Source organism: Melospiza melodia, chromosome 1 (genome assembly GCF_035770615.1).
Source record: "Melospiza melodia melodia isolate bMelMel2 chromosome 1, bMelMel2.pri, whole genome shotgun sequence".
NCBI lineage: Eukaryota > Metazoa > Chordata > Aves > Passeriformes > Passerellidae > Melospiza > Melospiza melodia.
In genome coordinates, this window is record NC_086194.1 from 26,384,577 (window position 1) to 26,412,145 (window position 27,569).

General features: G+C 37.9%; 1 protein-coding gene across 2 annotated transcripts in view; it reads left to right on the plus strand.

Moving 5' to 3' along the window:
- The window catches only part of UMAD1 (UBAP1-MVB12-associated (UMA) domain containing 1), a 78,101-nt gene that overhangs the window by 6,791 nt on the left and 43,741 nt on the right, over positions 1 to 27,569 (plus strand). For both annotated transcript variants that reach the window (XM_063152026.1, XM_063152016.1), the window contains one exon: positions 359 to 477. In XM_063152026.1, the coding sequence (XP_063008096.1) occupies positions 396 to 477 (82 nt within the window). In that variant the 5' untranslated portion in view covers positions 359 to 395. The remainder of the gene's footprint in view (positions 1 to 358; positions 478 to 27,569) is intronic.

Genomic DNA, 27,569 nt, shown 5'->3' on the forward strand with positions numbered 1-27,569 from the left:
CATTCATAACTTTGTATAAAAGCCTTCTGTGCTCCACTCTGCTCTTGCCTCTTGAAGTAACTTGCTGCATCAACAAGGTAATTTATCTGACACAAAAATGCCTGATATTTCAAATTGGGTAATAAAGATTAGGTATGTGGCCTTACTACATACATAGTGTATGATCTGGAGTGCCTGATCACTTGTAACAGCAGAATTTTAGGCAGTTTATATGAATAGTCAGTACTGAGTTGCCACAGGTCCCCAGCAGGACAAAAAAAAAGTCTTGTTTGTGATATCTGTTGGTGGTTCTGTTATATGAACTTACTGTAAGTTCTGTTATCATATGTTTATTTAACATATTTTGTCTTCATTTTAGATAACACCTCAGAAGACAAAAAGAACCCAAAGAGACTATGTTTAGCTTCTTCCGAAAAAGTCAAGATTCAAAGAAGGTCACCGTGCCAGAGAGAGAAGCAGATGGATTTGTTATTGTGGGTAAGTGGTGCTTCTGTATAAAGCGATTCTTTCATCTTTCAAATTTTGATCTTGAAGTTTCTTTGAGATGCTTAGACTAAATGAAATGTTAAGAGAAGCATGATAAAAATTGTTCAGTATTCTAACTTTTCCTGACAAGTTAATTTTCCTAGTCTGCTCATTTGGACTAAATAGCTGAAGTTTTATTTACATAAGTCTGAACTCATATTCAGGACCTCTGAAAATGTAATTTCTTGTTTTCCTTTCATACTGAGTGGGGAGAAGTTACATCCTTACAAAACAGTGATGGTCAAAGTTTAGACTTCTAGCTTTATGATTAGAATTGTGGGAAGGGAATGTCTTACTGCAGTTTTTAAAGGACTGGCTTTTATTCAGGTTCCTTCATTTTCATTTTACCCCCAGAATTTTTGTATTAGAAACCAAGAGGTGTTTATGAATTTCTGGTCATGGTGAATGTAGATGCTCTGTCTCAGAACCTGACTCTTTAGTTTGATAAGAATTAAGCAGTTTGGGGTTTTCAAAGTCTTCTTTTTATTCAAAAACTAATCTGAAATATACACACCTGTGAATTGGCTAAATTTGGAGCTTTGATCAAGCTTTTACAATTTTGCAGGTCAGTTTAAGTGTGCAGAAGAGAAAAAAAAAATTGCTGTTATGCCAAAACTGATCCTTTCCTTTTTTCTCTTTTGACAATTTGTTTTCCTCCTTGTGAATGTGTCATCATCAATATTCAGCTTCTTCTGCTCTGATTTACTGACTCACTCTTATCAGGAATCTCACAGTGTTTCTCTGTTTAATTGCTACTTCTTCTTGAGCATTTTCAAGTTAGAGAAGCCCTTACATTATTGAAGTCTACAGTATGAGAGACTGTTGGAACCCTTTCTGAGAACTTAGATTTCTGGCAAAAGTTCTCCATTAAAACAAATCTGTTTCACATCTGTGACTGTGTTGTCATGCTTAATGGCTGCTTTCCACTAGATTTTGTTCACCTGCAGCAGTTCTGATGGCTACATCAAGTCACTCCAGCATTTGCATTGTGGAAGGGTCAAAGGAGACACATCATCATCCCCAAAAAGTCTGGACACCATTTAGCATTTCAGTTTCTATAATAGGCAGAATTCTGCACCCAAATGTTGCTATGTCCTGATTGTGCATTCAATTTAGCTTCATTCCTTTTTCCTGAAATACTGTCAGTGACTGTTTAAACTTTGTTTACATAAATTTGCATAAAATTTATCTGTTAAATATAAATTTAAGAACAATCAATTTCATTTGAGTCTTCTCTTTTTTTATTATTTTTTATTTTTTGCTCAGACAGAAGTTAATTTTGCTGTCTGCAATGAAATGGACTGCCCTGGCTGAAGAGCTGCCATCAGCCTTATCAGTGAAGCATATCACTGTCTTGCAAGACAAATGTAGTTGCAGAATTATGGGTCAGGACTTGAGTAGATATTTATCTGGAAGGGGTGTTCTTGTCCAGGAACAGTGTCAGTGGGGAAAAAAAAATCCAAACCACACCACTTAGCCATTCTGTTAGTTACTATTTTGTTACTCAGATGGAATATTCTGAAGCTTTTCTAAACTGGTGTAAAATATTCTGGAAATCCAATAGTAAATACCTTTAACACATCTCAGTAGCAGATTTCTGGGTCCATTAGTGTGAATACTGCTGTAGGCAGTGAACACTCTTGGAGGGAGTGAGAATTTAATTTCTGACATTTTAAGTTGGTTCTTAAACCTAGTCTTTCATTCAGGGCATATAAGAACAAAAAGCCTAGTTCACCAATCTACTGTGGACATTGGAGGAATCTTTCTGTATTGGTTGATATTTGAAAAAGTGAGAAGAAAATTCAGTGCTTTACTGAGAAAGCTCCATCACAGCTATTGCCGTGTCAAATCCTGAGAATGATTTTTTTCTTTTCTTTTCATAACTTCTCCAAGTCTATAAATTGCTATATTTGAAATCTACCTTTTCCTTTTAAAGTATCAATGCCTTTGGGAATTCAGTGTCTGACTGGAAAGGTGACTCATGAAAACAGCAGAATCAACAAAACCAACTTTACAGCCTAGCAGCTGAAAGAAGTTCTCTGTTTTGGGTTTTGGGGTAAATATTGCATGTGTGGGAGTCAAGCAAAAATAATTTGTAATTGTCTCTCTACAAAATAAATATAAAATATAATTTCCTACCAGAGACTAAAACATTTTTATGTCTAACTACCAGTTCACTTATTTTCTGGGTAGTGGTCATCTCATCTCTTCATGAAGCTGTAAAAATGGTGCCTGTTCTGTAACAAGCAGAACTATTACTCTGAAAAGGGAAAAGAGGCATCTGAAATGGGCATAACACACACAGTTGGTTTTGATGAGTGAATCAAATGCAGAAATATGGAAAAACGTTTCAGAGGCTTTCCTGATCATCACAAATTGTTTTTAATGTTAACATTCTGAAAGCCAAAATTAAGAAAACAAGTAATTTTCAGTTAGCTTGGGAATCTTGGAGAGTAGTGGTTCTTTAGGAATTCCTCACGTTTTGTAATAGAAAATAAATTCCAACCTACCCTTCATTGCTAGCCTTAGAGAAAAATGCAGTTTTAATGCATTTTGGTTTGGCACACAACTAAAAATCTCCCAGCAGTCTCAAAGATACAAATGTCCTATAGTCCTAATCTCAGTCTAAGATCAGGAACTGAAAAACTGAGACAGCAATGCTGCTTCCCATGTGTGTTTGGCAAGACAGTCGGAAACTCTGCAAAATCCCCATGGTGCTGATGGTGCAACTGGGGTGGGTGGTTTTTGCTTGAAGCAACTGAAGATCATAGAATCATAGAATGGGTTGGAAGGCACTTTTAAAGATCATTTAGTCCAACCTGCCTCCATGGGCATGAACATCTTTTAATAAACCTTGTCATTCAAAGCTCTGTGCAACCTGACTTTGAATATGACTTTTTGGGCAACCTATTCCAGTGTCTTATCACCCTCATAATTAAAAAATCATATAAATAACTAAAATCAATTAGAATATTGTTCTGTAGGTCCTCTTTCAAAAGGACTGCGAGAAGTTAGTTTTGGCTTCAGGTTTGGTTTAAGAGCCCGATGTGCAGGGTCTTGTTTACTTTTCCTGAGAGAATTGCAGTGAGCCAGAGGGAGGGAGCAGCCAATGCTGGTGGCTCCAGCAGGCAGGTGAGCCTGCAGCCCAGCGAGGGTGCCAAGGGTGCCAAGGGTGCAGGGGCTTGGGCACAGACCTCCCTGAGGAGCAGGGCAGTGCCACACTCCCTGGACAAGGACACCACAGCTCTGGGGACAGGGGCCGGGGCCAGCTGAGACCTCAGTGCCAGGCACTTCTGCAGGGATCAGACACATCTGAGGCCAGGCCAGGAAGTTGGGTCAGAGCATTGTGGTCACCCAGGTTCCCAGGCATCCCTGCAGGCTGCTTTGGCAAGGACCAAGGAATGAGGCTTCTCCCAGAGCTCTCTGCCTGGCCCTGCTGGATGTGCTCAGGCTGTGTTGGGTCTGTGCTGGCCATGGGCACAGAGAGACAGAGCCCTGGCACTGGGCAGGGGCTGCTGAGCCCCCCTGGCCCTGCTGGATGTGCTCAGGCTGTGTTGGGTCTGTGCTGGCCATGGGCACAGAGAGACAGAGCCCTGGCACTGGGCAGGGGCTGCTGAGCCCCGAGCTGTGCTCAGGGCTGGACTGCCAGAGGGTTGTGTTTCTCTCACTGTGTCTGCAGGCAGCACAGTTCTCTGAAGAACTCTTGATCTGGTTCTTTGACCATGCCTGAGTTCAAGGCTATGTTTACTTTTGAATTGTGTGCTGACAAACCTGATTTTTAAACATATTGAACTTCTGTTTTCTTCCCTGAACCTAGGACAGATTTCACTTTCGTTCTTTAATATGTAAGTTAACATGTCATTTCAGAGTTCTGCTCTCAGCTTCAGGTGCAAACCTCTTAACAAGTGGTAGGGAGTATTGGTACTTACAGGGAGCACTTAAGTGTCACCTAAAGGTCATTTTCTGAGATTGGGAAATTTTGTAATGAAGCTTTTTCAATGAGGAAGTACCTAAGGAAAAGTGAACAAGCACAGGATTCTCATCACAGTAGTTATTGTCACAGACACAGGGAGGCTGTGGCCATGATAAGACAGTTTGGAGGAATTTTGTACTAAATATACACTTCTGCACTGTGAACCTCCATACTTTCTACTGGGCTTTCCTAGAGCTATCTAGGACAGCCATCTAGAATTTATGAGCAATTTTTGGTTTAATGCTTATTTGTTAATATTTATCCCAATTGGAGTAAGCACGATTTTTGCCTGTCAGGTTTCCTGTCAATAGAAAATAGTCACAGACATAAGAAATTAAGGGTTTTGAAATCTTTTCCAAATAAATAGAATGCTCTGTGATATTTAAATGAGTCTTGGATTTGTTCAATTAATCAGTGTCCCTTCAGTTTCAATGATGATGTTTGAAGAGAAGAAACTCTACAGAGCAAACGTGTTCAGGCTCACACCAGCATCTAAAATGTCACAGAAAAGGAGGTGGGAACTACTGTTTCTCATCCTGTGAGATGAAATACAGTATAAGGCAATTATTTCTTCTTTATTAAAAATACAGAAAAGAACTGGTACTAATACCAGTTGACAGGTAAAAAATTTGAGAACATTTTGTGAGAAGTGGGATGTTGTTGATTTCATGATTATAACCTGCTATGACAAAGTCAGGAACATAATGGGCTGCAAAAAGAATACACAGGGAGTTTGATAAATTATGGTGAATGATAACAGCTATTCTTATCTTAAAATTTTGGTGGTCAGGTCAGGTATGACTTACTCTTTTAAGTTAATCTCAGCAAGGCATTTGAACTTTGTCTTATTTCAAGTGAGGTACTTGCACCTTCCTCTGATCTATTCAGTGTCTATATTGTTGAGTTAAATCAGTATTATAATTCCTTCTTAGGGGATCATCCTCATCTGTAGGCAGGAGTATCCTCACTCCTCTGTGAAACTATGAAAAGTATGATTTACATCCAGATGAAAGCTTCCCTTTGTCAACTGCACTAATATTGCAGAAGAAATCTTTAATAAATGGGAAATCTTCTGTACTGAAGATACCAAAAAGTAAAATAATAAGCCCAAGTCAGCTTTTAGTTTTGGAAATCTAGATTGTTTTTGCAAAGAACAATTTTATGAATATTTGTTCCTCTCCAAATTTCAGTTTCTGTTTTGCCATGAATTTACTCTGTATGCAGGTAGTTTTTTGGAGTACTTTGGATAAAGTGCGTATTTGAATTAAGTGACACCCCCAGTGTTACCCAACATGAAAAAAGGCCTTACAATAGAATCCTTACAGTTTCCATATTGATCTTAGTAGTAAAGATCTCTACATATAATTTTTTAAGAACCCCTTCAATGTTTGCCTCTGAGAGAAATGTATATATGTATAAATTTTCTGGAGAGAATCTGTTATGAAATGGAAATTTAATATATTGATACTCCTGAAACAAAGGAGTACCCCCTTACTAGTTCATTACTGCAAATCAAATACTTTTTCTGCTTTCTTCCCTCTGCATACACACCTCAAAGATTAAATGTATCAAGAGATTTGTAAAATCCTAGTGTTACTGCTGCTGTTTGTTTTCCAGGAGTTAGTAGTAATGTGTAGTAAGTCCCTGTAAATATCTACTTTGCTTTTTCATTAATATTTAAGGAGCTTTTGAGTGGTGCTAGTAGGGAAGGTTGGGCTGCAGTGTTTTAAAATATACTGTTACATTAAAGAAATGTACAAGGCCTTGTGCCAGTTGGAAAAAAGCAATGTCTCAATGTCCTTTCATTTTCTGCATCAATGGGCTTACATTACCTATTTTTTTATGTAACAGGAGGCACTTGTGTAGTTACTTCCAACCTTATAGTTTTTGAATAACCAAGCTACTGGTTTTTTATGGGTTTTGAGGTTAAAATATTTAATACTAATTTTATAGTAATCTGAGATTTGGGGATATCTGTTAATACTTTTATCTAAAGAATACTTTATGCATGTCAGCCTGTGCCACTGTAAGTGAACCCTTTTGATGCACAGTAAGAAGTTACAGTATTTGAAGTGACCTCTTTCCTGAAGTGCTGCTTTATGGTTTTTATACTTAAAAACCACAGTAGTTCATCTGGGCATTGAATTTTGCAGCCAGAGTTGATTGAAAAGGGAGGAGGAGGAGGAGGAATTCAGAAGAAACAGTCCTCTCCTGTTACCGATCCTTAGTTGCATATGGAGGTAATGTCTCCACTTCATTCAGTGATGAAGTCAAACTAATCCTCTTTGGGACTAATTTTGCACAAAAACAACCTGCGCTTTTCAGAGGTGCCACTAGATGGGGATTTCCCTCGGATTCAGGGCTCCCCGGGCTCTGCTCTCCCCCTTTCACACACAAAAGTGCACTAGTAGTAATTATCAGTGCACCATTTGATTAGACTCTAGGTTTTCAAGAGATTTATAAAAAGCTTTTTAAAGCCTAATATCAAATCTATAATGACATTCCAACCTAATAAAAACAATGAAGCTTGAAATGTTGACAGCATGTATCTAGATGTTGGCTTGTAATTCGTTCCAAACAGATCTGTTGAGGCCCATGTGGGACCTAAATAACACAAAGAAGTAAATTTGCATATTTTACAGCAGGGGGAAGAAACAGAATGCAAAAACATGAATAATTAGGAGCACAAGCTTCATGCTATATTAATACTGTTGAAAAGCATGTGTTGATTGTATTCTGAAAGCCAGTAGTGATTTGGTTGAGTGAACTCAGTCAGCATCTCTTATGCAGATTAAAGGATCTGGGTTACAGAACAACTGAAATTCATTGTTTTGCTGTATAAGGAGGTATATTTCTTAAAGGAAATGCTTTTTTTTTCCTCTTGGATTCTATACAGCAGAAGGAGTCTTTCTCTTTAATGCATCATCAAAGAATGTTTTTGTTCACAAATGACTGCATTTCTTCATTTATTTGTACACCTCTAGATTTTAAAAACAGTTCTCTCAGCCACAGATCAGATGTTAGTATATTTAGCACTTTAATATACATGACCTAGTTACTTTTCATTCCACATAATTTCTCTTCCTTTTGCTTTCTAGGGCTTGAGCCCCTGGAACATACTTATGATGCTTTCATCCTATGAATTTATTATTTTTAAATTTGCAGCAAATGTCCTTCTCAAAATATTAACATACAGGCCAGTTTTGAATCTGAATATTGTGAATGGTTGTGTTGGCTTCTGTTGATTGTAACATAAAATGTGTGGCATGCTTCTTATGAAAGAAAAGGTTATTTATGTAAAAATGGTAAATAGTATCAAAAGTGATTTACTGTTTACTTTGGCTGAATATTGTCTTGGCCCCTTAACTCACAACTGTCTTAAAAAGTTACCTGGTTTTGACCGTGGACTCAAGGGAGGAGAAAAGAAAGAAGATGAAGACTTCTTGTTTAACTTGTTTTAATGCTGGCAATAAAGAATTATGTGCTGCTGTATCAAGCAGCTTTATTTTGGGACTTAAGGAGACAAAATGCATGGAACCAAACACTTGCATTCTGTCTATTAAGCACATCTTCTTAATTTGCATAACCAAAGGAAGAAAATGGTAAAATGTAGCTGTCTTTTTAGAAGTTGATGTAATTGTAAGAGGTTAAAGAGGCATCTGGCAAAAGGTTGTTTTGAGGTCACACATGCATCTGGCAGTTTGCTGCCAGTCCTCTAAGAAAATATTGGTTGGGGTTGCATTCCTGTTTTTCATATTAACTGCCTTCAGACTTGATGTATAATAGTCACTTTCTACAATCCAGGTCTCCAAAGTGCTCCTCAGAGGTTTGGTCCTACTGATTTTAATTTTTGCAAATACTGATGGAAGCAGACTATGCTGAAGAAGAAAATCCTTTTTTTGCTAGAAATTTTTTCTTAGAAAAAATTTTTTGACGTGACTGGTCTACAATGATGTGTTTACATAGCTGAGACTGTATTCTTTAACCTTTCTTATAGTAGGGTGGTCACTTTTGACACCTGGCTTCTGACGGTTTTACTCCCATATGTAGAAGTTCACTCTCCAGTAGCAGTACCATAGTCTATTGGCCTATATAGCATTCTTTAAGCAATTTCAAGTTGAAATATACAAAAGGAAAATTGCCTATTGTAAAACAGAGTAAAACCAGTAAAATATAGTGTAAAAGTATGGATTTTCAAATGCTGGTTGTAAACTTTGTTTCCCAGAACATGCTGGTCATTATATCTCTTTTAGAATTAAAAGTTTCTTTGCTTTATGATGCACAGAAAATAATTCAGGGTATGAGAACATATTTTTAGGCCAAGTCTGATTTGCCTATATACAGTGGACTCACAGCTACAGCTAACTGAAAAACAGGAGGTGAAAACGTGTTGCAGGAGCACAAGTTGATGTTCTGGCAAGTGATAAATTCAGGTTGAAGTCCCTCTTTCAGCAATTTACAGCAAACTGACATGATCATTCCTTGCAAAGAGGGCCCTAGTCATTAGCTCATGCAATCACTGCCTGTCTGGTTGGAGTCATTCATACTTCTACGGATGTTAATCAGTGTTCATTTTCTCAGAAGGAAATGTTATGTTGAACTTATTTTACACACTACCCTCACTATCTCTGGCAAATAAATGTTTTTGTATGTTTTTTTTCCCCACTGGAAGAAGAAAAATTAGTTTTCCAAAGATATACTGTCTTTATTATTTTTAATTAGATATTATAAAGAAACTCAAGAAGGTTTTGTTCTGTGTTTTACAAGTGCTTCAAATCAGTCATATCATAGGCCTCAAGGTTAAATAGTAACATAAGTGTAAGGCTTTTCCTTAAAAATGAAAGGTGGCTTGTCATCTTGGCCAGAAAGATGTGGGTTTTTTAGCTGCTCCTTCTTGGTATACTAGTTGAGTACATTATTCAGTACATTTCTGGAAAAATAAATTAAAGGACATAGGGAACTTACCCATTCAGTTATTTTGCATTTCAGTGCTATTTCATCTGTTTTTGCCCTAACATGTCTTTGGAGGTTACCAAAAATATAATGTGCTTTCTGATGTCTGCTCACAGAGCTGAATGATCTTCAGCTTCTACATAGTGCTTTCCTCCACAAATGAGGGTTGTGTGGACAACAATGACATTTACTCTCTTCCTTCAGTCAAAAAGAAGCATTTGCACACAACATTGATCATGGCTTGCTGGGGAAATTATTCATTATATTCTGACATTATCATTTAACTTTGTGCTTTTTATATCTTTTAGGAAATCTCCACTAATTTTAGTAAATTAATGCTATTTCCATTGTCATGGGGATATTCTACATGACAATAAAAAATAAGGAAGAACACAACTAGCTCCTAGAACTAGTGGGCTGATTCATTAGTGCAGTTTGTTTATCTGTTAGCACACACCCTGCTGTTAGTAGTTACCCATCTACACTACAGGATACAATCCCAGCCTTAATTCTGTATATTGTTTCCTCGATTTACACATGGTTATTTGCTATAAAAACTGTGTATAGGGAAAAATTATAATGGACAGAAAATACTTCAAAAGCTTAAGTTGATTTAATTCAGAATGTTGGTACAGTGTGTTTCTGGGGGAGCAACAATTCAAAACCCATAATATTAATTTTTGTCCTTATTTCAGTTAGTTTGAAACTTCAGGGGTTTTTGAGAGGGATGGAATGGAACTGGCTATTTCTTTGCCATTTTGTTTTTCAATGGGAACTTGCCTACCTGATTCTTTCTGAATTATTTCACCCATAGGTCTTGCAGAAGGGCAGGACTACAGAAGATTTGCTTTACAAAAACATTAGAAAAGCTAGTGGAGCAGAAAGCATTCAATATTATCTTTAAAAGATTCTTATTAAATACACATACCAATGCACCCTTCATTAGGAGGCAAACTTGTGGAGAGGATTTTTTTGGTTGGAATTGTTTTCTTTTACTAACCCACAAGTTATGTCAACACTCTTACAAAAAGATGCACAAAGAGCTTTCATTAGGTCTAAATACTGACTCCAGTTGAATATAAACTTCAGTTGGATATACCAGCTCTCATGAAAATTTACTTCTGCTTTACCATTGAGCAACCCAAAGGTGAGACCCAGTAAAGAACAAGTAGCAGTTTTCAGTTCATTGTACTGTGTACTGTGTTTTTAAAAAATTGGAAAGAGTGAACCAAGAAGTAGAATTAAGTATCTCTGAAATTTAGTTTACAAAATCGGTTTAGAGCATATTTGCTTGAAATGACCTACTGGCAAAAAGCAGAGACCAGCAATAAGCTTGAATGCTTGGTATGCTCCAGAGTTGAAGTGTCTGAATCAAGGCACCATACCTCAAGCACATCTGTCCACTTGACTCAAGACCAAAAGCTGAAGTTACAGCATGTTCTTCTTGAAATATGTTTGGTGTGTATTTGTGCTTATTCAAGCATTCATCTGAGAAGCAGGAGACCTCAGCTCAAGCTCTGCATAGGCTGAGTGCTGTCAGATGCACATCATCCAGCATCAAGGTCTGAAAGTCGAGTGAGAGGACTCCCAGTGTTTATACTGTTTGCAGAGTGGTTTTACTTCAATAATGCAAGACACAGCAGCTTCTCTGATACTGTATGAGTCATTGAACTTCAGTGGCCTGTGAGTACAAAAATGGGAATATTGATCTCTGCTCCCTGGCCCATGTGTGTGGTGCTTTTTTTATTTCTTAAAATGAAGTGACTAAAGCTTTTGAAAAAAATTTTCAGCATGAAGAGACAGAATGTGTTGCCAGCTTCTAGGCATTAGGCTCAGACTTGTTCTGATTTGTTTTACTTCTGTCCCAGGCAACCTTTCCTTTTTGGCTGAGCCAGGTCCAGCTTCCAAAGAAAGGGGAGAAAGGTTCCCAAGGCAATTAAAGTGTAGCTGACAGAGAGAGCTCCCTGTGGCAGCCAGGAGTTTGAATATCATCAGACTACAGGGAACAGATTTCAGATCCATTCTTGAGTAGGCTGGTTTAGAGGGTGAGGGTAAAAGCAGTATCTGCTCTCCTTTTCCCTGGAAATTAAAACAAGGGGAATGTGCCCATCATGTCTGAAACAGGCAGTGGGAAATGTGAGGGGAGACATGAGTTAAGATCAGATCCAGGACACTGGTGCAGAAGTGACAGCTACTGAATTTAGGTTCCTAATGCATTTTGTGGCTTTTAGGACAGCTGCTTTCTTAGATTATTGTTTCTAGTATTCCTTTGTAGGCTTCCTACCACTTCTAATCTTGTTGATAGCAAAATATGCATACTGTGTGAAGATAATGAGTTGTGCTTTGTTATAATACGCTTTTCATTTAAAGTAGCATTAATAGCAGTCAAATTCTATACATGCAACTCCTTGCTATTGCACTACCTTTTTAGGAGTATTAAGAAACTTCTAAAACAAAGAAGGGAGCAAAATAATTGAGCATCATACTTGTGGGTGATATTCAACTTGTGACAGCCATGAATGCATTCATTAGCTGTCAAAATTTGATTTTCAAAAGCCCTACTTTGTTGCTGGACAGTGCGTGCAGGCACAGCTGTTTGGCGGAAGAGGGTGCAAATTGTTTGTGCATATTCCTTCTGCCAGCTTTGTGATCCGGTGGGCAGGGGCTCCCAGCCCTCCTGGGGGGCTGACAGTGCTGGCTGGTAAAAGAAATGGGATCTTGTTCTGTGTAAAATAATAGTATCACAGGATATGCTGTGTTGGAAGAGAGCCACAAAGATCAAGTCCAACTCCTTGTCCTGCACAGAGTTGCACCGTGTGCCTGAGAGCGTTGTCCAAACACTTCTTGAACTCTATAAGCCATGGTGCTGTGACCACTTCCCTGGGGAGCCTGTTCCAGAGCCCAGCCACCCTTTGTCTAATATTGAACTTAAAGCACCACTGACACAAGTTCAGGCCATTCCCTCTGGTTCTGTCCCTGGTCACCCAGAGAAGAGATCAGAATCTGTCCCTTCTTTTCCCCTCATGAGGAAGTTGTAACTGCAATGAGATTTCCCCTCAGTCTCCTCTTCTCCAGACTGAAGAGACCAAGTGACCTCAGCCACTCCTGATATGGCTTCCCCTCATGCCGCTTCACCATCTTTGCTGCCCTCCTTTGGGTACTCTCTATCAGCTTAATGTCTTTTTTATATTGTGGCACCCAAAGCTGCACACATTATTCAAGGTGAGGCTGTCCCAGCCCAGAGCAGAGCAGGACAATCCCCTCCCTTGCCTGGCTGTGCTGTGCCTGATGCCCCCCAGGACAAGGGTGGCCCTGCTGGCTGCCAGGGCACTGCTGACTCATATTTAACTTTCTGTCAACCAGAACTCCCAGGTCCCTTTCTGTGGCACTGCTCTCCAGCCTCTCATTCCCCAGTCTGTCTGTACATCCAGGGTTGCTCCATCCCAGATGCAAAATTTGACACTTCCCCTTGTTAAATTTCACACAGTTGGTGATTTTCCTGTCTCTCTGCAGGGCCTTCCTGCCTTTGAGGGGTCAACAGCTCCTCCCAGTTTTGTGTCATCTGCAAACTTGCTTAGAATCCTTTCAAGTCTTGTGTCCAGGTCTTCAATAAAGACGTTGAAGAGCACAGGGCCAAGGATGGAGCCTGCAGAACCCCACTAGTGACAGGTCACCAGTCTGATGTCACCCCGTTCACTGTAACCCTTTGTACCCAACCCCCGAGCCAGCTGTTCACACAATGCATGATGTGTTAATCCAGCTTAATGCTGGACATTTTCTCCAGAAGGATCCTGTGGAGACAGTATTGAAAGCTTTTCTGAAATCCAAAAAGTTACATCAACTGGCTTCCCTTCCCTGATCAACTAGGTAAAGTAAAACTTGGTAGTAAAAAAAAAGTAAAACTATAGTGCAGTAAAAGCTGTCCAGCACATTCTGATTTCAAGTTTGATTATAAGAAGTCATTAAGAACTTCAGATTAAATGTTCTTAAAATTTTACTTACTTGCGTATTGCTTTATTGAGGTTTTTAAACCTGTAGCACTCAGTACTGCTGTGGAAGTTGGTCTAAATTTGTTCAGGGCCATAGTCCAATAGTGTTTGTCTTGTCTTTATCCTTATACTCCTGAGCTAATTTGTCTTGCAATGTTTGGGTCTTTTTGCAGTCTTCTATTTTAATACAGAAAGGCAATACTTTCTTTTATACTTTTCTTTAAAGACTCCCCTCCCCCTCAATTTCTCATTATATCTTTTACTGGTTGAGCAGTACAGGCTCATACCTGCTTAATGTCAGCAGGTAACTTTCAGCTGCACATCTTGCATACTGACCTTTGTAACAGATACTCTTGAGCAAGAAATGTTTTCTTTTCTATTTGATGAATCAGATTTAAATCGAAGGATGTCTATGTTACACTTTTGTTTTCTTATTTCAGAAGGTGTCATATCTGTAAGTGGTCTTGTCTACTACTTCCTTTCTCTTTTTTTTCCCTGCCCTTTCCCTTGGGTCCGGTGAAACTTCTGAATCCTCTGGGTTTATATTTCTTTAAGTCTTCAGCACATTCCTGGCAGCATAAGCCATCTGTTTGCTTACATTCTGTAGCTAAAGTCAATGAACTTCTTGTGCAGGGAATGAATTATGAAGTTAAGACATTTCTGGTGAGAACATGTCTAGGCACTTTTGATCTTGACTCTGGAGATCCGGCTTAACACGGGGTACAAATGAACAAACTGTAAGAGGCTCTTGTTTTAAACCTTCTATTTCCATTCTACTCCTGCTATTTCCATTCTACTGCTGATGACTTTCCTCATGTAGACCCCCTGTTACCTTTGCCAACTGGAGAGTGACCAACCCTTAACCTTGTTATCTGTCTGTGTGACTTTAGGTGGTGTAAGTGCTCTGATGTGATACTTGCAGGTAGGCAAGTTAAGGACCAGCTGATTGATGTAGTGCTTCAGGAGTCCAGTCTGTTCTGCCCTTTTGAGAGGGCTGAACCATGTACTACACTGACATGCTGCAAGCAGATGGTGATGGCTGATGTACTGTGAGGATATTATTTGACTTTTGCTTTTGCTTTATGTCTGGTAGGCTTTTTATTACAGTGAAACCACCCAAAAGAACAGAACTGGTGTTGAAAAAAGCTGATGGTTTCTGAGTTCAGGATTTTAAGTGCATTATTTAAGATAATTAAATAGATAAATGCTATATAAACTGTCTCCAGAAATCATCTGAAGGTCAGAACAAAATGTTATAAAATGTCCTTGTCCTTCTTTCTTCCTTTCAAAACAACAGCTTCCAACTAGAACTGATATTCTGAATTATAAATTGAATGATGTGTATGAAACCTAGTTATGAAGTACAACGTGCAGGTAAACAGGATAAGTAATGTGACCTCACTTGCTTTAGAAACATGCTGAAATGCTAGTCAAGCAGAAGCAGAAATCCCCTGAAGTGTATTTACTTTGGCCATTTGTTAAAATCCTGTCTACCTTTAGATGCTCCTTACTTCTGACATATTTATTATCAAAAGACAGAAGATTTTCAGCTTGTACACTTGATGGACAAAGAGGTATCCAAGAGCTTTCTATATTCTTAGACTCCCCATAATCTAGTAAAAATTATTTTAGTTCTTAAATAAAAACATCTTATTTGTACACATTACTGCACACCCTGAGGATAACCATCTAAGAGATGCAGTGGAGCAGCTCAGGAGCACTTTGTAGGTTCCCATTAAACCTTTAGGGTGAGTTTACTTGGGGCTGTGTCTGTGGCCCCAGGAACAGTTTGTAGGTTCCCATTAAGCCTTTGGGATGAGTTTACTTGGGGCTGTGTCTGTGGCTTTCCTACTTTTTCAAGTTATTTTTGTCGGCAACCTTCACTTGCTGGTGAGCATAATTCATGCTACAGTCAGGGTGGAAGTGTTTGGATGTTTTGGATGTAAGTTTTGTAGCTAGATCAAATAAATACAGTTTGAAGGAAGAGCATTGCAGATGGGGAGGCTTTGTTATATTTTACCTTATTGTGAACTGAATGTCTGGTTACCATTTTTCCCCTATAAGTTCCATCTGTATTTTAGCATGGGAGGGTCATGTTGGCTTTCCCCCCCTGCTTACACAATAGAGCACACACACTAGACAGTGGTATTGACTCTCACAGAACACTACTAAAACTTTACTGCGTGTACACCACCTGCTTCTCAACAAAATATTTCTAGCAATCCATATGTATGTTCTTTTCAATTACCACTTAATTGCTTTCTGAACAGTGAACTGAAAGAATAGCTTCAATTAAAATAAGTGTGTGCAGCGGAAATAAATTTGGTGTAATATTAAAGGGGAAAATATTCAAAGATAAATGTGGAGTTAATAAATGAAGTGGAGCTCCACAGTTCTTGACTATCCCCTGTGATATCTTCTAAGGGAGGATTCTCAAGCAGTCAAATAACAGGAAAGCGGTGAGGAAAAGACTGAATAACTGGTTTGGTCTCAAAGCACCATTTAAGTCTTGTGTCCTGCTATTCTTCTTCAATGAGAAAATACCAGGACAGAGTCAGGTGTGTCACTGTCTTCCATGATGATGCCCTCTTGACAAAGGGGAATTTCAGGATGTTAAACATTGTGTATGATGGAACCATTGCAACTAAATCTGCTGTTAATGGCTTAGAGCATGAGAGGAAATGGGAGGGGCACCAAATATGTCTTTGATTTACCTTTGAGCTAACTGATTTCAGGTGGCCAGTCTAGTATGTCTGTCCATGTAAATTAGAGCGCCCTTTTGGCCCCAAAGGTAACAAATTTTAAAATGGAAAGGCAGACACACAGAAAAAGCATATCTTACCAAGACATGGTAGAAAGTATTAGCTATCCCTGTTCAAAATTCAACTTCTGTTGTTCATAAGAGTTACATCTCATGGAAACCAATAGCTTTTGGCCAGTTTCCAGACACATGGGAGAAACTTTAGGTTATAATTGTGCTTTACAGCTTCTTTTAATTTAAAAAAAATAGAAACAACTTCATGTTTACCACAATTTACTTGTGCCTAAGTGTTTTCATGAAAATAAATACTGTACGAATGTGAAAATTTGGTTCTTAAGAAAGTGAGCTTAATCTTCAGGAGTTCTTTTATGTGAATGCATTTCACAGAGATATATGATTATCTGTTCAAATTCTTGGTTTCAAGATTTGACCACAGTAAAGTTTTCTTTCTCTGTATAAACTGAAAGCAATGATAGTCTGCTCAAGAGTATGTTTACCTGTCACTTTTTTCATTGAATGAAAGCTGAAAGTTGATGACATGTATTTTATGTGCAGCTGTCTGTGCATTTTCAATATAGGAGGAAATACAATCAGTTCAGCATGACTGGATTACTATAAATACTGCTAGAAAATACCTTCATTTCCTCTCCACATTTATTTTTGTCATATGCTTTACTGACTGTAACACATAATGTAACCAAAAGTGGAGTGTTATATTTTTATTTTAAAAATGCAATGTTAAAACACAGAGTGCTTTCTGTATTTGAGAAACAGAACTGTAAAATAGAGCCCATCTTATAAAAGCATTTTGGACTTGTTTTGCTCTTTTTTTTAGGCAGGTAAGGAATTTAATAATTGCAGATAATAGTGATGAAAGCAAGAATGCAATAAATTTTTGTGCTAAAACCATAAAAAGTTATTTTGGGAACTAAGTGGTACATTTCTGCATTAATAGGAAAAATTAAAGATTTCAGTCCTCGTTTTTGTCCTTCTAGTTGAAGCTAATTAGATAAAAATTATTTTACAGTAGTTCTAACTTAATATTCTTTCTTAGTTGAAAAGTGGAAACTTTAAGGAGGGTGGTTATGCTTTCTATGTACCATCATCTGCTAAACTAGTGTGATTTGCTGGCTTCAACTAGGTATCAAAATTATTCATTTTTTTAGTCTGATAAGTGCAGGCTGCAATAACACACTGTGCATTACGTGTCTGAAAGGAAAAGCACCTCCAAAAGCACTCATTCCATTACAAGCAAACCCCATAGAGCCTGCTCTCCCATTTACTGCTCACTAGCCTTAATTAGCCCTGCTCCCTGCTCTCCTTCAGTCCCATCCCTTCTCCCACAAATCTCTCCTTTCGTGGCTGGCCAGGAATGGCATTCCAGGACTAGCTGGCCTGCTGGCCCAGCACACGGTGCCACCCCAGATAAACCTAATGCAGCCCTTCCCTCTGGCTCTGATGGGTAGCAGCTGACTCCACAGCCTGCTCACAGCCCTCTAACCCTTGGTTGAGCTGATCTGGCTTAGCAGCTCTGGTTTAGGGACTTGCTTGAAGCTTAATTGACACAGGCCAATGATCACAAAAGTTATTAATGAATAACAAATGGAAACATGTTGGCCATCCAACTAAAAAAGCCTTTAAAAAAAAGTTTTAGTTGTGTACTGCTTGGTTTTATAAGGAGTAATCAAGTCTATAATTGCCTCTGTGTTACTAAGAATGTAACTTTCAGGAGAGCTGCAAAAAGGTTACTTACGTGGAAAACTTTAGCACCAATTTTGTGGAAAACATTAGCACTGATTGTTCCCAGGCACTTGATTCTCAGTGTTCTACATGGCAAGTAGGTTTTCCATCATTTGTGCCTGTGCCAGGGGAAGATGACAAGCCATTTAGGCATATAAAAGCTGGATGTTAAGGGGTGTGCCTTCCTGTTATGAAACTTGCTGCAATCCTGAAATTCAAAGTAGATGAGAATGCATGCAAGACATTGAGAACTATGGAATGAGAGAGCAGGCACTGAAATAAATATGCTGGAATGTAGATTTATCAGGTTGACTTTCTGATTAAATATAGCTGGAACTTTGCTGTCCCTAAAAGCATATTATTAAGTGAGTTCAAAACCTGCCACTAGTGAGCTTACTTATATAGTGAGCTTACTTATATGTGTAGAAACAATTATAGCAAATCTATCTGAGAGCAACCATATGCCAGAAGCTGATCTAAGAGCATGATGAACCAATGATGTTTCATGGACGTATCTTTCAAAAAAAAAAAAAAAGAAAAAAAGAAAAAAACCAAACCAAAACAAAAAACCCCAAGAACCAAAACCAAAACAAAAAAACCTAACCAACCAAAGAAAATAACAAAAAAAAAAAAAAAAAAAACAAAAAACCAAAAATAAAAAAACGAAAAAAACCCCAAAAAAACTAAAACCAAAACCCAGGAAAAAAACCCCAGTTGTTTGCTTTTGTAAATATTTACACTAGCTAAGTACCTGAATGGTGTGATAGCTCAAATGGAGTCCTTTATAGGAGGAAAGACAAGTATACAAGAAAAATCTTTTAAAAAGCCCTGAAACCAAACCAAAAAGCAGGTTTTTTAAAAATCCTATTAGCTATGAGCACAATGCCTGTGCATTGTTCCTGAGAACAGAAGTTCCCACTTAGGAATACAGTGAAGGTGATTGAGAATAGATGGATGACGTGTGATGCATAAAAGAAAGAAGTCAAGTCTGCAGAGGTATTGCTTCATAGCTTCAGAGCCATCTAATTTTAAAGCCAAGTGAAATCTAAAGAAAGTAGATCCCTTAGTCCAAGGGCATTGTTGGAGAAAATACTGACATAATGCTTTTATGTCATTATGCTTTTAGATATACAGATGCATTTTTCCACAATTAATTTAGTACTGTGTCCCACAGTAAATTCAGGTTGGAGGAGGTTGGAAAATGTACTCCAATGCTAGCATGAAAATGTCTGATTATCAGCAGACTCAGGTGAAGTTAGAGCACTGCAAGTCTGCAAAAAATCCCTGTTAGTCTCCAAAAAGAATAGTCATCATGTGTATTTCTACTCCATGTCCAGAGTCATCTTTTTTCTCCTTCCTTCCTGTTGAACAAGATAGCTCTCACTAAGAATTGCAAAGTCTCGACATGATTAAGTAGTTTTTAGAATGTGTAACAATTTCATATACTTGACACATTGAGATAAGTTGGTTAATATTTCCTATAGACAGTACCTTCACATTTATTTTTAGTAAAATGTAAGTATTTAAGAATTCCCAAGCGGTGAACAGAGCAGATATCACCCTGAATGTTTACAGCGGCGAGTTTTAGCTTGTACCAGCTGACTGGGGAGAAGACCTTCCTTTCAGTTTCTGTTCATACCAGTGACTTGTGAGAATGAAACAGTGCAGTTGGTAGAACTGGTTTGATAACAAAACAGTTCATCCATGTACTTTGTCTATATTGCTGTATTCCTTTCACTGTGTAAACTGTGCTAAATTTGGGGGACCTAGAAAATAATAGAATAGCTGAGTAAGGGCAGAGCAGATCCCAAACAATTGCCCATTTCCTGAAATCTTTGTACAGAATTTGGAGGCAAAGCAATTCAAGGAAATGCTCAGTATAAAAATGAGAGAGCTGCAATAATTCATGAGATGGATTGTGTTGAGTGGGTCTAGAAGGTTGAGTGTAGGTCTGGCATTGAGAGCTTCTGTTGGCTCTGCTGACTGAAGCTTAATTTTAGTGTCAGTCGAGAAAAGGTTGATGGACTTGCCTTTCCCTTTGGTTTTGCACTTCAGTTGATACTAACATTTGGACAATGGTGAGAGTATGGTGTTTGGAGTCTTTCTGGAATGTGAGGCAGTCTCTTAGGCATTCTGGGTCTCTACACTCTCATGTGTTACTGATCCAGATTGCACATGATAGGTTTCTAATAATTACAGATAGTCTTTCATACCTTGTTCCATTTCATCCTGTCTGAGTACACAATGAACTCTCGTTCTGCTTTCTATTGCACAGCAGGTAAGTAGGAGACATCTATCAAAATAAGTGGTGTTTTTAAGTGTTGAGTGAGTTGCAGAGCAAGAGAGCTGCACTTGCCTATTTGGCCATATGCTGGCCGCACTGGTGTCTCAGAACCCACTCTGAGTGGTCATGCTGGTTGTGCCTGCTGGTGCATCTCAGGTGAAGATCTCCTAATAACTGGAAAACAAATGGAGTTGTGTTGGTACTCTAGAGGGTGAACTTCTAGGTGGAGCTGTTCTGGGTGGAGCAGTTTCCTCTCTGTGTGCACAGTCCACCAGAGGGAGATGAACACCAGAGCTGGCAGGAAGAGAGAGGAGTGATTTGTGCCAGCAGAGGTTTGCCTAGGCCTGCCTTTTGCACCTGAGAGTACAATACCATGTCAACACCTTTGTGTGTCAAAATCAAGACTGGAGTGGTGGGTGGCTTCTTGTACTCCTGAGTGGAGATCAAGGCCATCACTGTATTTTGAACTTTTTGCTGCTATACCATTGCCTTAGTTAAACCTTGTAGAAAAGAGAATGGTAGTGATATTCCAATGGGTTTTCCTAAACCTTTCTGCCCGGCTGGCCTTTGGATTTTGCGATTGATTGAACTTTAGGCATATCCTCAGTGTGCCTGGTCCGTATGTATGAGTCCAGACAGACTCCCAGGCCATTTTGCCTGAACTTGGTAGGTGCTCTGCACATGGCACGTCTGCACTTTTTGACATGCAGCAGCGTTGGGCTGTGCCTGAGCTGCTGAGCGGGCTGGGAGGCGAGGTTTGGTTGGAGAGCCGCGGTAAATGGAGCTCCATTGTCTGGGCTGGCTCCTGCCAGAGCGCAGGGCTTGGCAGAGCAGCTTGTTTGTCAGCACGGAGCTATAGCGGCACATCCTCGGTCTCAGGGGCAAGTGTGTTACTCATTCCCGTCTGGAAACTGATTGATTTAAAAGACTCTTGAGATGAGGTGGTTCTTTAGGTTCAAGAGCCAAATAGAAGTGAAAAAAAAATTATTTTTGACTAGTGTCTGCTACAGATATTGTACTGTAACTTTCTTTATAGTGTCAGTGCAGAAAATGTAACACAGAGAGGCTGTATTTCAACTAAGATGTATATCTTAAGTCTTTTGAGGATTTTAATGAAAAGGAAGTCCTGTTAAATGCCTTTTTTGGGCATCAGTCTTGTTCCAAACCTGTTAGCTTAGTAAGTTTCCTTAAATCTCTTCTCAACTGGTATAATTTTCTCAGAAACTAAGATTTTTAGTCAATCCTTTTAAGTGAAATTGGGAGTTTTCCTTAAAGCTTAGGATTTAATTCAAACAATTTTAAGAGTTCATCTTTCTTAAGTGGCACATGTCATGACAAACTTTCTTCAGATATGTATTCCATCTTTAGAATCTGAAAGCAGAATTGTGGTTTTTGACTGTTTTTAAAATTATTTTATTGCATCTTATAATTAATCAAATTATTAGAACACAGAATTTGACTTTTAGTAATCATATTTAACCATTTGTTCCTATACATTAGTAAACAGAAGAAATGAGAAAAAACTACTTAGATGTAGACTCCAGCTCATTATAGATCTCTGCTTTAATCATAGATCCTGCACATTATCCAGGCACACCTCAGTGTCCTGAACAGTAGAGTATCTGTGTGTCTTTCCCTGTTCTTATTTGTTTACCTGGAATCTTCTGTTTTTATAGTAACAATGTCAACAGTTCTGGCCCAATCTTCAGATCTATAGATTGTCCAGAATAGAACAGAAATTAACATCTGATGATGTATAGGCTTGCCAATTAAATAAATTGTTGATTTTCCTTTAAGGATACATTCAGCATTTCCTTAAAAAAAAATCACAGGTTTAATAGCTGAATATACTGGATATTGGATATGGAAACTGCCTTGATTAAGAGAACTGGAAAAGACTGGGCTTTTCCTGCTGTATGATTTTGATATTGGGGTACAGCAATGCTCAGTTAAGAGAGATGTGACCATGGTGTTCAAAACAGGAATATTTTGCCATAGATGCTGTCATGTTCTTTAAAATTTATTTTAACACTGTTAACATTAAGGCTAAGTAATTTCCATTTTATCTAGGTCTAAAGGTGTTTTGTATTAATAACTAACAGGAAAAAAAATCATGTTTAACGTGATTGTGTTTACCATAGCACAGCAAAATTAGCCAGGTTGGCAGGGCTGGATGAAGAAGACTTATGAGAAGTTTTCCATTAATGGAAAAGTCTTGTAAATATCAACTTTAAAAATAAAATATTAAAGTTGTATACAACAAGTTGTCAGGTGTGTTTACATTTGATTTTTGCCATGGCATTTCTGGTCAGCTGCTGACTTTAAGAAAACCACTAAAATTGCAGATGTGGAATATTTTGAAATACTTATTTGGGGTTTGAATTTTTTTGCCCAAGAGATATGCTCTTCAACAAATAGCATGGATCTGCTCTAGTTTATCTGTAATTGTGAAATTTGGGTTTGCTAAATATCTTGATTCTTTACTATTTATTTGATATCAAGGACCACGTTTATTAGTTTGGAAGGTGTAGGGGAATCCAGGCTCTCACCACCATTTGTTTCTCTCTTAGACTTACATCCCAATTAATGAGTTTTATGTTTGTGGGTTTCTTTTATTATAACTTTATATGGTAAACCACGTTAGTTTTTATATCCTGTGATAAGTACGTTTAGCTAGCAAAGATCCCCATCCTTGATCTTTCTCTTTCACTTTTGTGTTGAGCTGCTCCTGAATAACATACTAAAAATAAACTAACTTTACTGAGGTAGTTTGTTGACATTTATATTCAATGAGTCATTGTAGTGTGTTGCTATATGATTAAGATATATTTTGGCTTTTAATCATACATCCATGTGGTATACTGTTGAAAACAAGTAGTTGAATGTTGAAAATTCTGATTTCTGTCATAGCAGTTTAATGATGTCCCAATCTCAGTATCTGTCTGTTGTCTGAAGATACCAGTAGTCAGCTATAGTGCATTTTTATTGCAGTAGAAGTTCAACACTTATATTAGCAATAAAACAGATTGCTTAAGTGACCCAGTGCAGACTCTGTAATAGACTGAGCAGGAATTTGTGTGACAATAAGGGACACTTTAGGTACTTTATGAGAATAAGACATCTAGAATATAGACTTCAGCTACTTAATTTCAAATGGAGCAAATGAGACACCTGTCATAAGACATGTGGGTTTTTTTAGTAAGATTTTTGTCCACGCAATGTCAAACTTTCTGTAAAAGGCCTGTAGGGCCGATAGAGAGGTTAAATAAAGAAAATCAGTGTTTTCCAAATAGCATGTGTGACAATTTAGATAAATTTATATATAGCATTTGATATTTTCTATGACATTTGCTGTCTTGCATGCTATTTTGGGATAAGCTGGCAGATAGTTTTTTTCAGTCCATAGTTCCGTGGTTATCTCTCTATATGTGCATCCTCTGGAAAGTGGCAGCCACATGCATTTCGTGTGCCAACATTGTGGTGTGGCTGCATGCAAGTTGGATCTGGGAACTGATCAATTAATCAGGTACACACTGTCTGGCCTGAAGGTGATGATGCAGCCTGGCTGGGATGAGATGCAGAGGGGATTTCAGCTGCAGCTTGCACTTAATGCTGGTTAAATTGATTGTGAAACCAGCCCTCAAGGTAAGGCCTGTAGACCATGGGTGTCCTGACTACATTTTTGTAAACAAACATGCAGTGAAGAAAATCCAGTGCTTCTTATAAAATAATTATTGGAGTTTTGTGAATTTTAACAGTACAAATTGCTCTTTTTCACAAGTGTGAATCAGAAAATATGTGTGGGCAAAAATGCGAGGGAGAGTTGTTTTCAGTACTAGTCCTTTTTCTGTAAACTGATCATTTAAAAAAAAAACGTTTAAAAAGTAACTAGTGACATTGTAGAATTAAGTGGACAACATACTTAAAATAAATGAAAAATCAGTTTAAGTTAGTCTATCATGGCTGTTTTGATTCCACTGACATAGTTATTCAGTACTTAGCTCTGTTATGTGGCTTGCTGCTCGTACTGAATTGCTTTGTTTTGCTATTACCCAGCTGTATGTGCCAGGTTAAACCAGTGAGGAAGTAGGGATCTCAGAATTTTCAGTAGGTGCAGAATTCTGTCCTGGCATGGGTTAAGGCAAATGTGAACCCTGGTTTCTTAGTAAGGAACATATTTAAAGCAGCTGCAAAATTCTTGGTAGGAAACCAGAAGTTTTTATTCCGAAAAAAAATCATGCCAACTGAAATGTCCAGAGTCATTAATTTATGGTTCACTTTGTCAATTTATGGATGCTTAAGTAATGGTGGTTTTCCTGCGGTATCTTTTCTTGTTGGTTTTGTGGGGGCTTTTGTGTTGGTTTTTGTTTGTTTTGGTGTTTTGTTTTTGTTGTTCTTGGTTTTTTTTTCTTTTGGTTTGGTTTTTTGGGGGATTTTGGTTGTTTTGGTTTTGTTTTTTGTTTGTTTAGGTTTTTTGTTGTGTTTATTAGTTCTTCTTTTAGTGTTCCAGTCAAGTGTCACCAAACTGGGTACATTCTTATCCTTCAGAACTGTTTTTCTTCCTATGTTGATTACCTGTAAAGATTTCAAGCAGTACAGCAAACAGTTTAAAACTGGGACAATACTGCTTCATAGTAAGTCTGTGGTACTAGTGGAGTGATTGAATTGCTTTTTAAATTTTCTGCATAGAAAATTTACTGCATTAAGTCAGTTTTGGGCACATTACTTCAAGTCAGATCTTAATCATATATTTGTACTTCGCAGCTTTGTTTAGTATTACAAAAATTAAGCAGATCCTTAAGTGTCAATGAAGATGTATGTATAAATACACTTTTTTAATGCATGATAGTATACTTTTGTTTACAGTGACAGTAGGGATGTTTTGAAGAATGTAAAATAAATATTTTGGGATTCTTTTAAACTGAAAAATACTGTCTCACTTGTCTAGTTAGTTGATTGCAGCTTCCTGCTAAATGACAGATTGTTTCCAAATCTGTTTTTACCAAAAAGTTCTTTTAAACACAACAAAAATAATTGACTCCTTAAAACTGAAAAAGCAGATTTTTTTTCTAGCTATTTGACACATATAGAATGTGGGGGTTAGAATAGGGTTTTAATTGAACAATGTAAAGATTGGAGCTTTAATCTAGCCTTACATATGAAATGTCAGCATTCACAAAGCTCCGATCAGAGAGCAGGGGACTAGGTGCATGGCAGATAGCATTTCTCACTTGTCACTGCTCACCAACCTAAAGAAGCCATGCAGATATGGACACTGTAGTTTTAATCTTGTGCAGACATGCCTTAAAAAACTGTATCAGTTTGTAAAGAATGAAATCTCACTTGAAGAAATACGTGTATATTACAAGTCTGTAACCGGTTCCACTTTCAAGCAGTGTGCAAGTAGCAAATAAAGGAAACTGCAGAATGAAAGAAAAATCACCTCCACTTTACTGAATAAACAATGTTCTCATAGAGCATTGCTCAAGTAATAAATCTTTGTATTTACCAAAGTTTCATGTAGTAGAAATAGATGTCCAGCTGATAAGAGTTTGTTTTTTATAGCTCCATTTATGGCCCTATCACTATCCACAGGACTTGGAATGTAATAAATGACTCCCACAAGTAGATCAAGTAAATTACAGTTTAATGCAATATTGTTGGGTATAGTGGAGGAGTGATTATACTGTTTCTGAACACTCCTGGCTAGTCATCAGAGGAAGGGACATTGGATTATTTTCTGTGCATCTAGTTCTGAAGTCCCTGCTGAAGCAAAATGCTTTTTTTTTTTTGGATGGGAGGAGGATGAGGGTTTGTGCAGGGGCTAAAGCTTGAAAAGAAGCATTCCATTACAGGGAAATACAAGGTAATAAACTGACTTAATTCTTCCTTTAGACATGAGCATGTTGAAGGCCAAAGCAAGACATTTTTCACTTTAGGAATGAAATAAAAGAAGTTGTGCATGGCCTTCAGAAAATTGCAGCTGCAGTTACTTATTCTTCTTTTTCATCCCATCCTTTTAGTCTTTGTAATAAAATTTCGCCTCTGATTTAAACAATATCATTGCATAGTAGTAATTCCTGTTTGATAATAACTTTGTTTTGTCAGGTAGCCAACTTTACGATGCAGTTATTATGGAAAGCGTCCTTGTGCCAAAATTTGTCATCTGACAGGTTAAGTATTGCACAAATCAAGAAAAATATGAAATATTTTGGAGGGTTTTTTCTTCTTTTCTAAAAATAAAATTTGTGTGGTTGTTGCTAAGTGGCAACCTGGTGTACATGTTCCAGAGAGCAGAATTATGGGAATTGTCTTGAAAACTCTTATGGTTTTTTTTTTGTAATTTTTCCTACCCCTAACTAATTATTACTAATTTTCCTGCAAGTCATAGTCTCAGTATTTTCTAGTGCAAATAGGCCTAACATTTTGCTTTGAAATGAGATGAAGAACATCAGTAGGGTCTCTTCTGCTGGCTCTTCATTAGGGTTGGTGGCCACCAGCAGTCAGGAAGGGCGCTGCTGGTGTCACATACCCTTACTGCAATAGTATGCAAGACTCTAGTTGAGGTTTTGACCAGATGGTGTCAGTTATGGAACCAAGAAGCAACCTCAGGAAATACAGAAGTTAAGGCTTGATTACACTGTGTTAACTGTTTATCCGTGCACATCGTATTAACAGCTGTAATTAATGACAACAGCCTTTTCTAAAATAGGAATGTCTGAGATGTGACTGTACGTTGTTTTCTGTGCTTAAAAATTATCTTTGCTTTATGCTATGGATTCTTTGCTCTAATGTCTTTGAACTTCAAATTGCAGAAATTTAATTGAATTTGCCTTGTGTTTCAAAAGTAGATTAGTCTTTGAATTTTTGGTTCAGATTTCTCTTGCTAAACAGTATATGAGGACATACATGTTATATTGAAAGCTTCTGTATTCCTTCTCTGCTTCTCAAAGGAAATGTTAAACAGTTGTTACTCTCAGGTAACTTGATCTCAGTAACTGGTATAGAGTTTGTCTTTTTGGTTTTTTTATTCATATATGTTTTGCTTTACGTACTTTGTATGCTTGTTTGGAAAATGCCTTTAGGCAGAACAACTTTTATAGGCAGATGTAATATCTCCTACTAAACATGAGTATCATTAGACAAACTAGACTATTCTGGTTCCACACCATATGTGGGAATGTCAAGAAGGCACCTTGGATATTTCCCCCTTTACTCTTTCTTAACCACCATTTTACATTTAGCACAATCTACTATTTGGGTTCTCCAGCAGGTTAGGCTCCTTATTTTTGTGAGATAAATAGACATAATTGTTATTATCCCAAAGATGGATCCATTGTATTA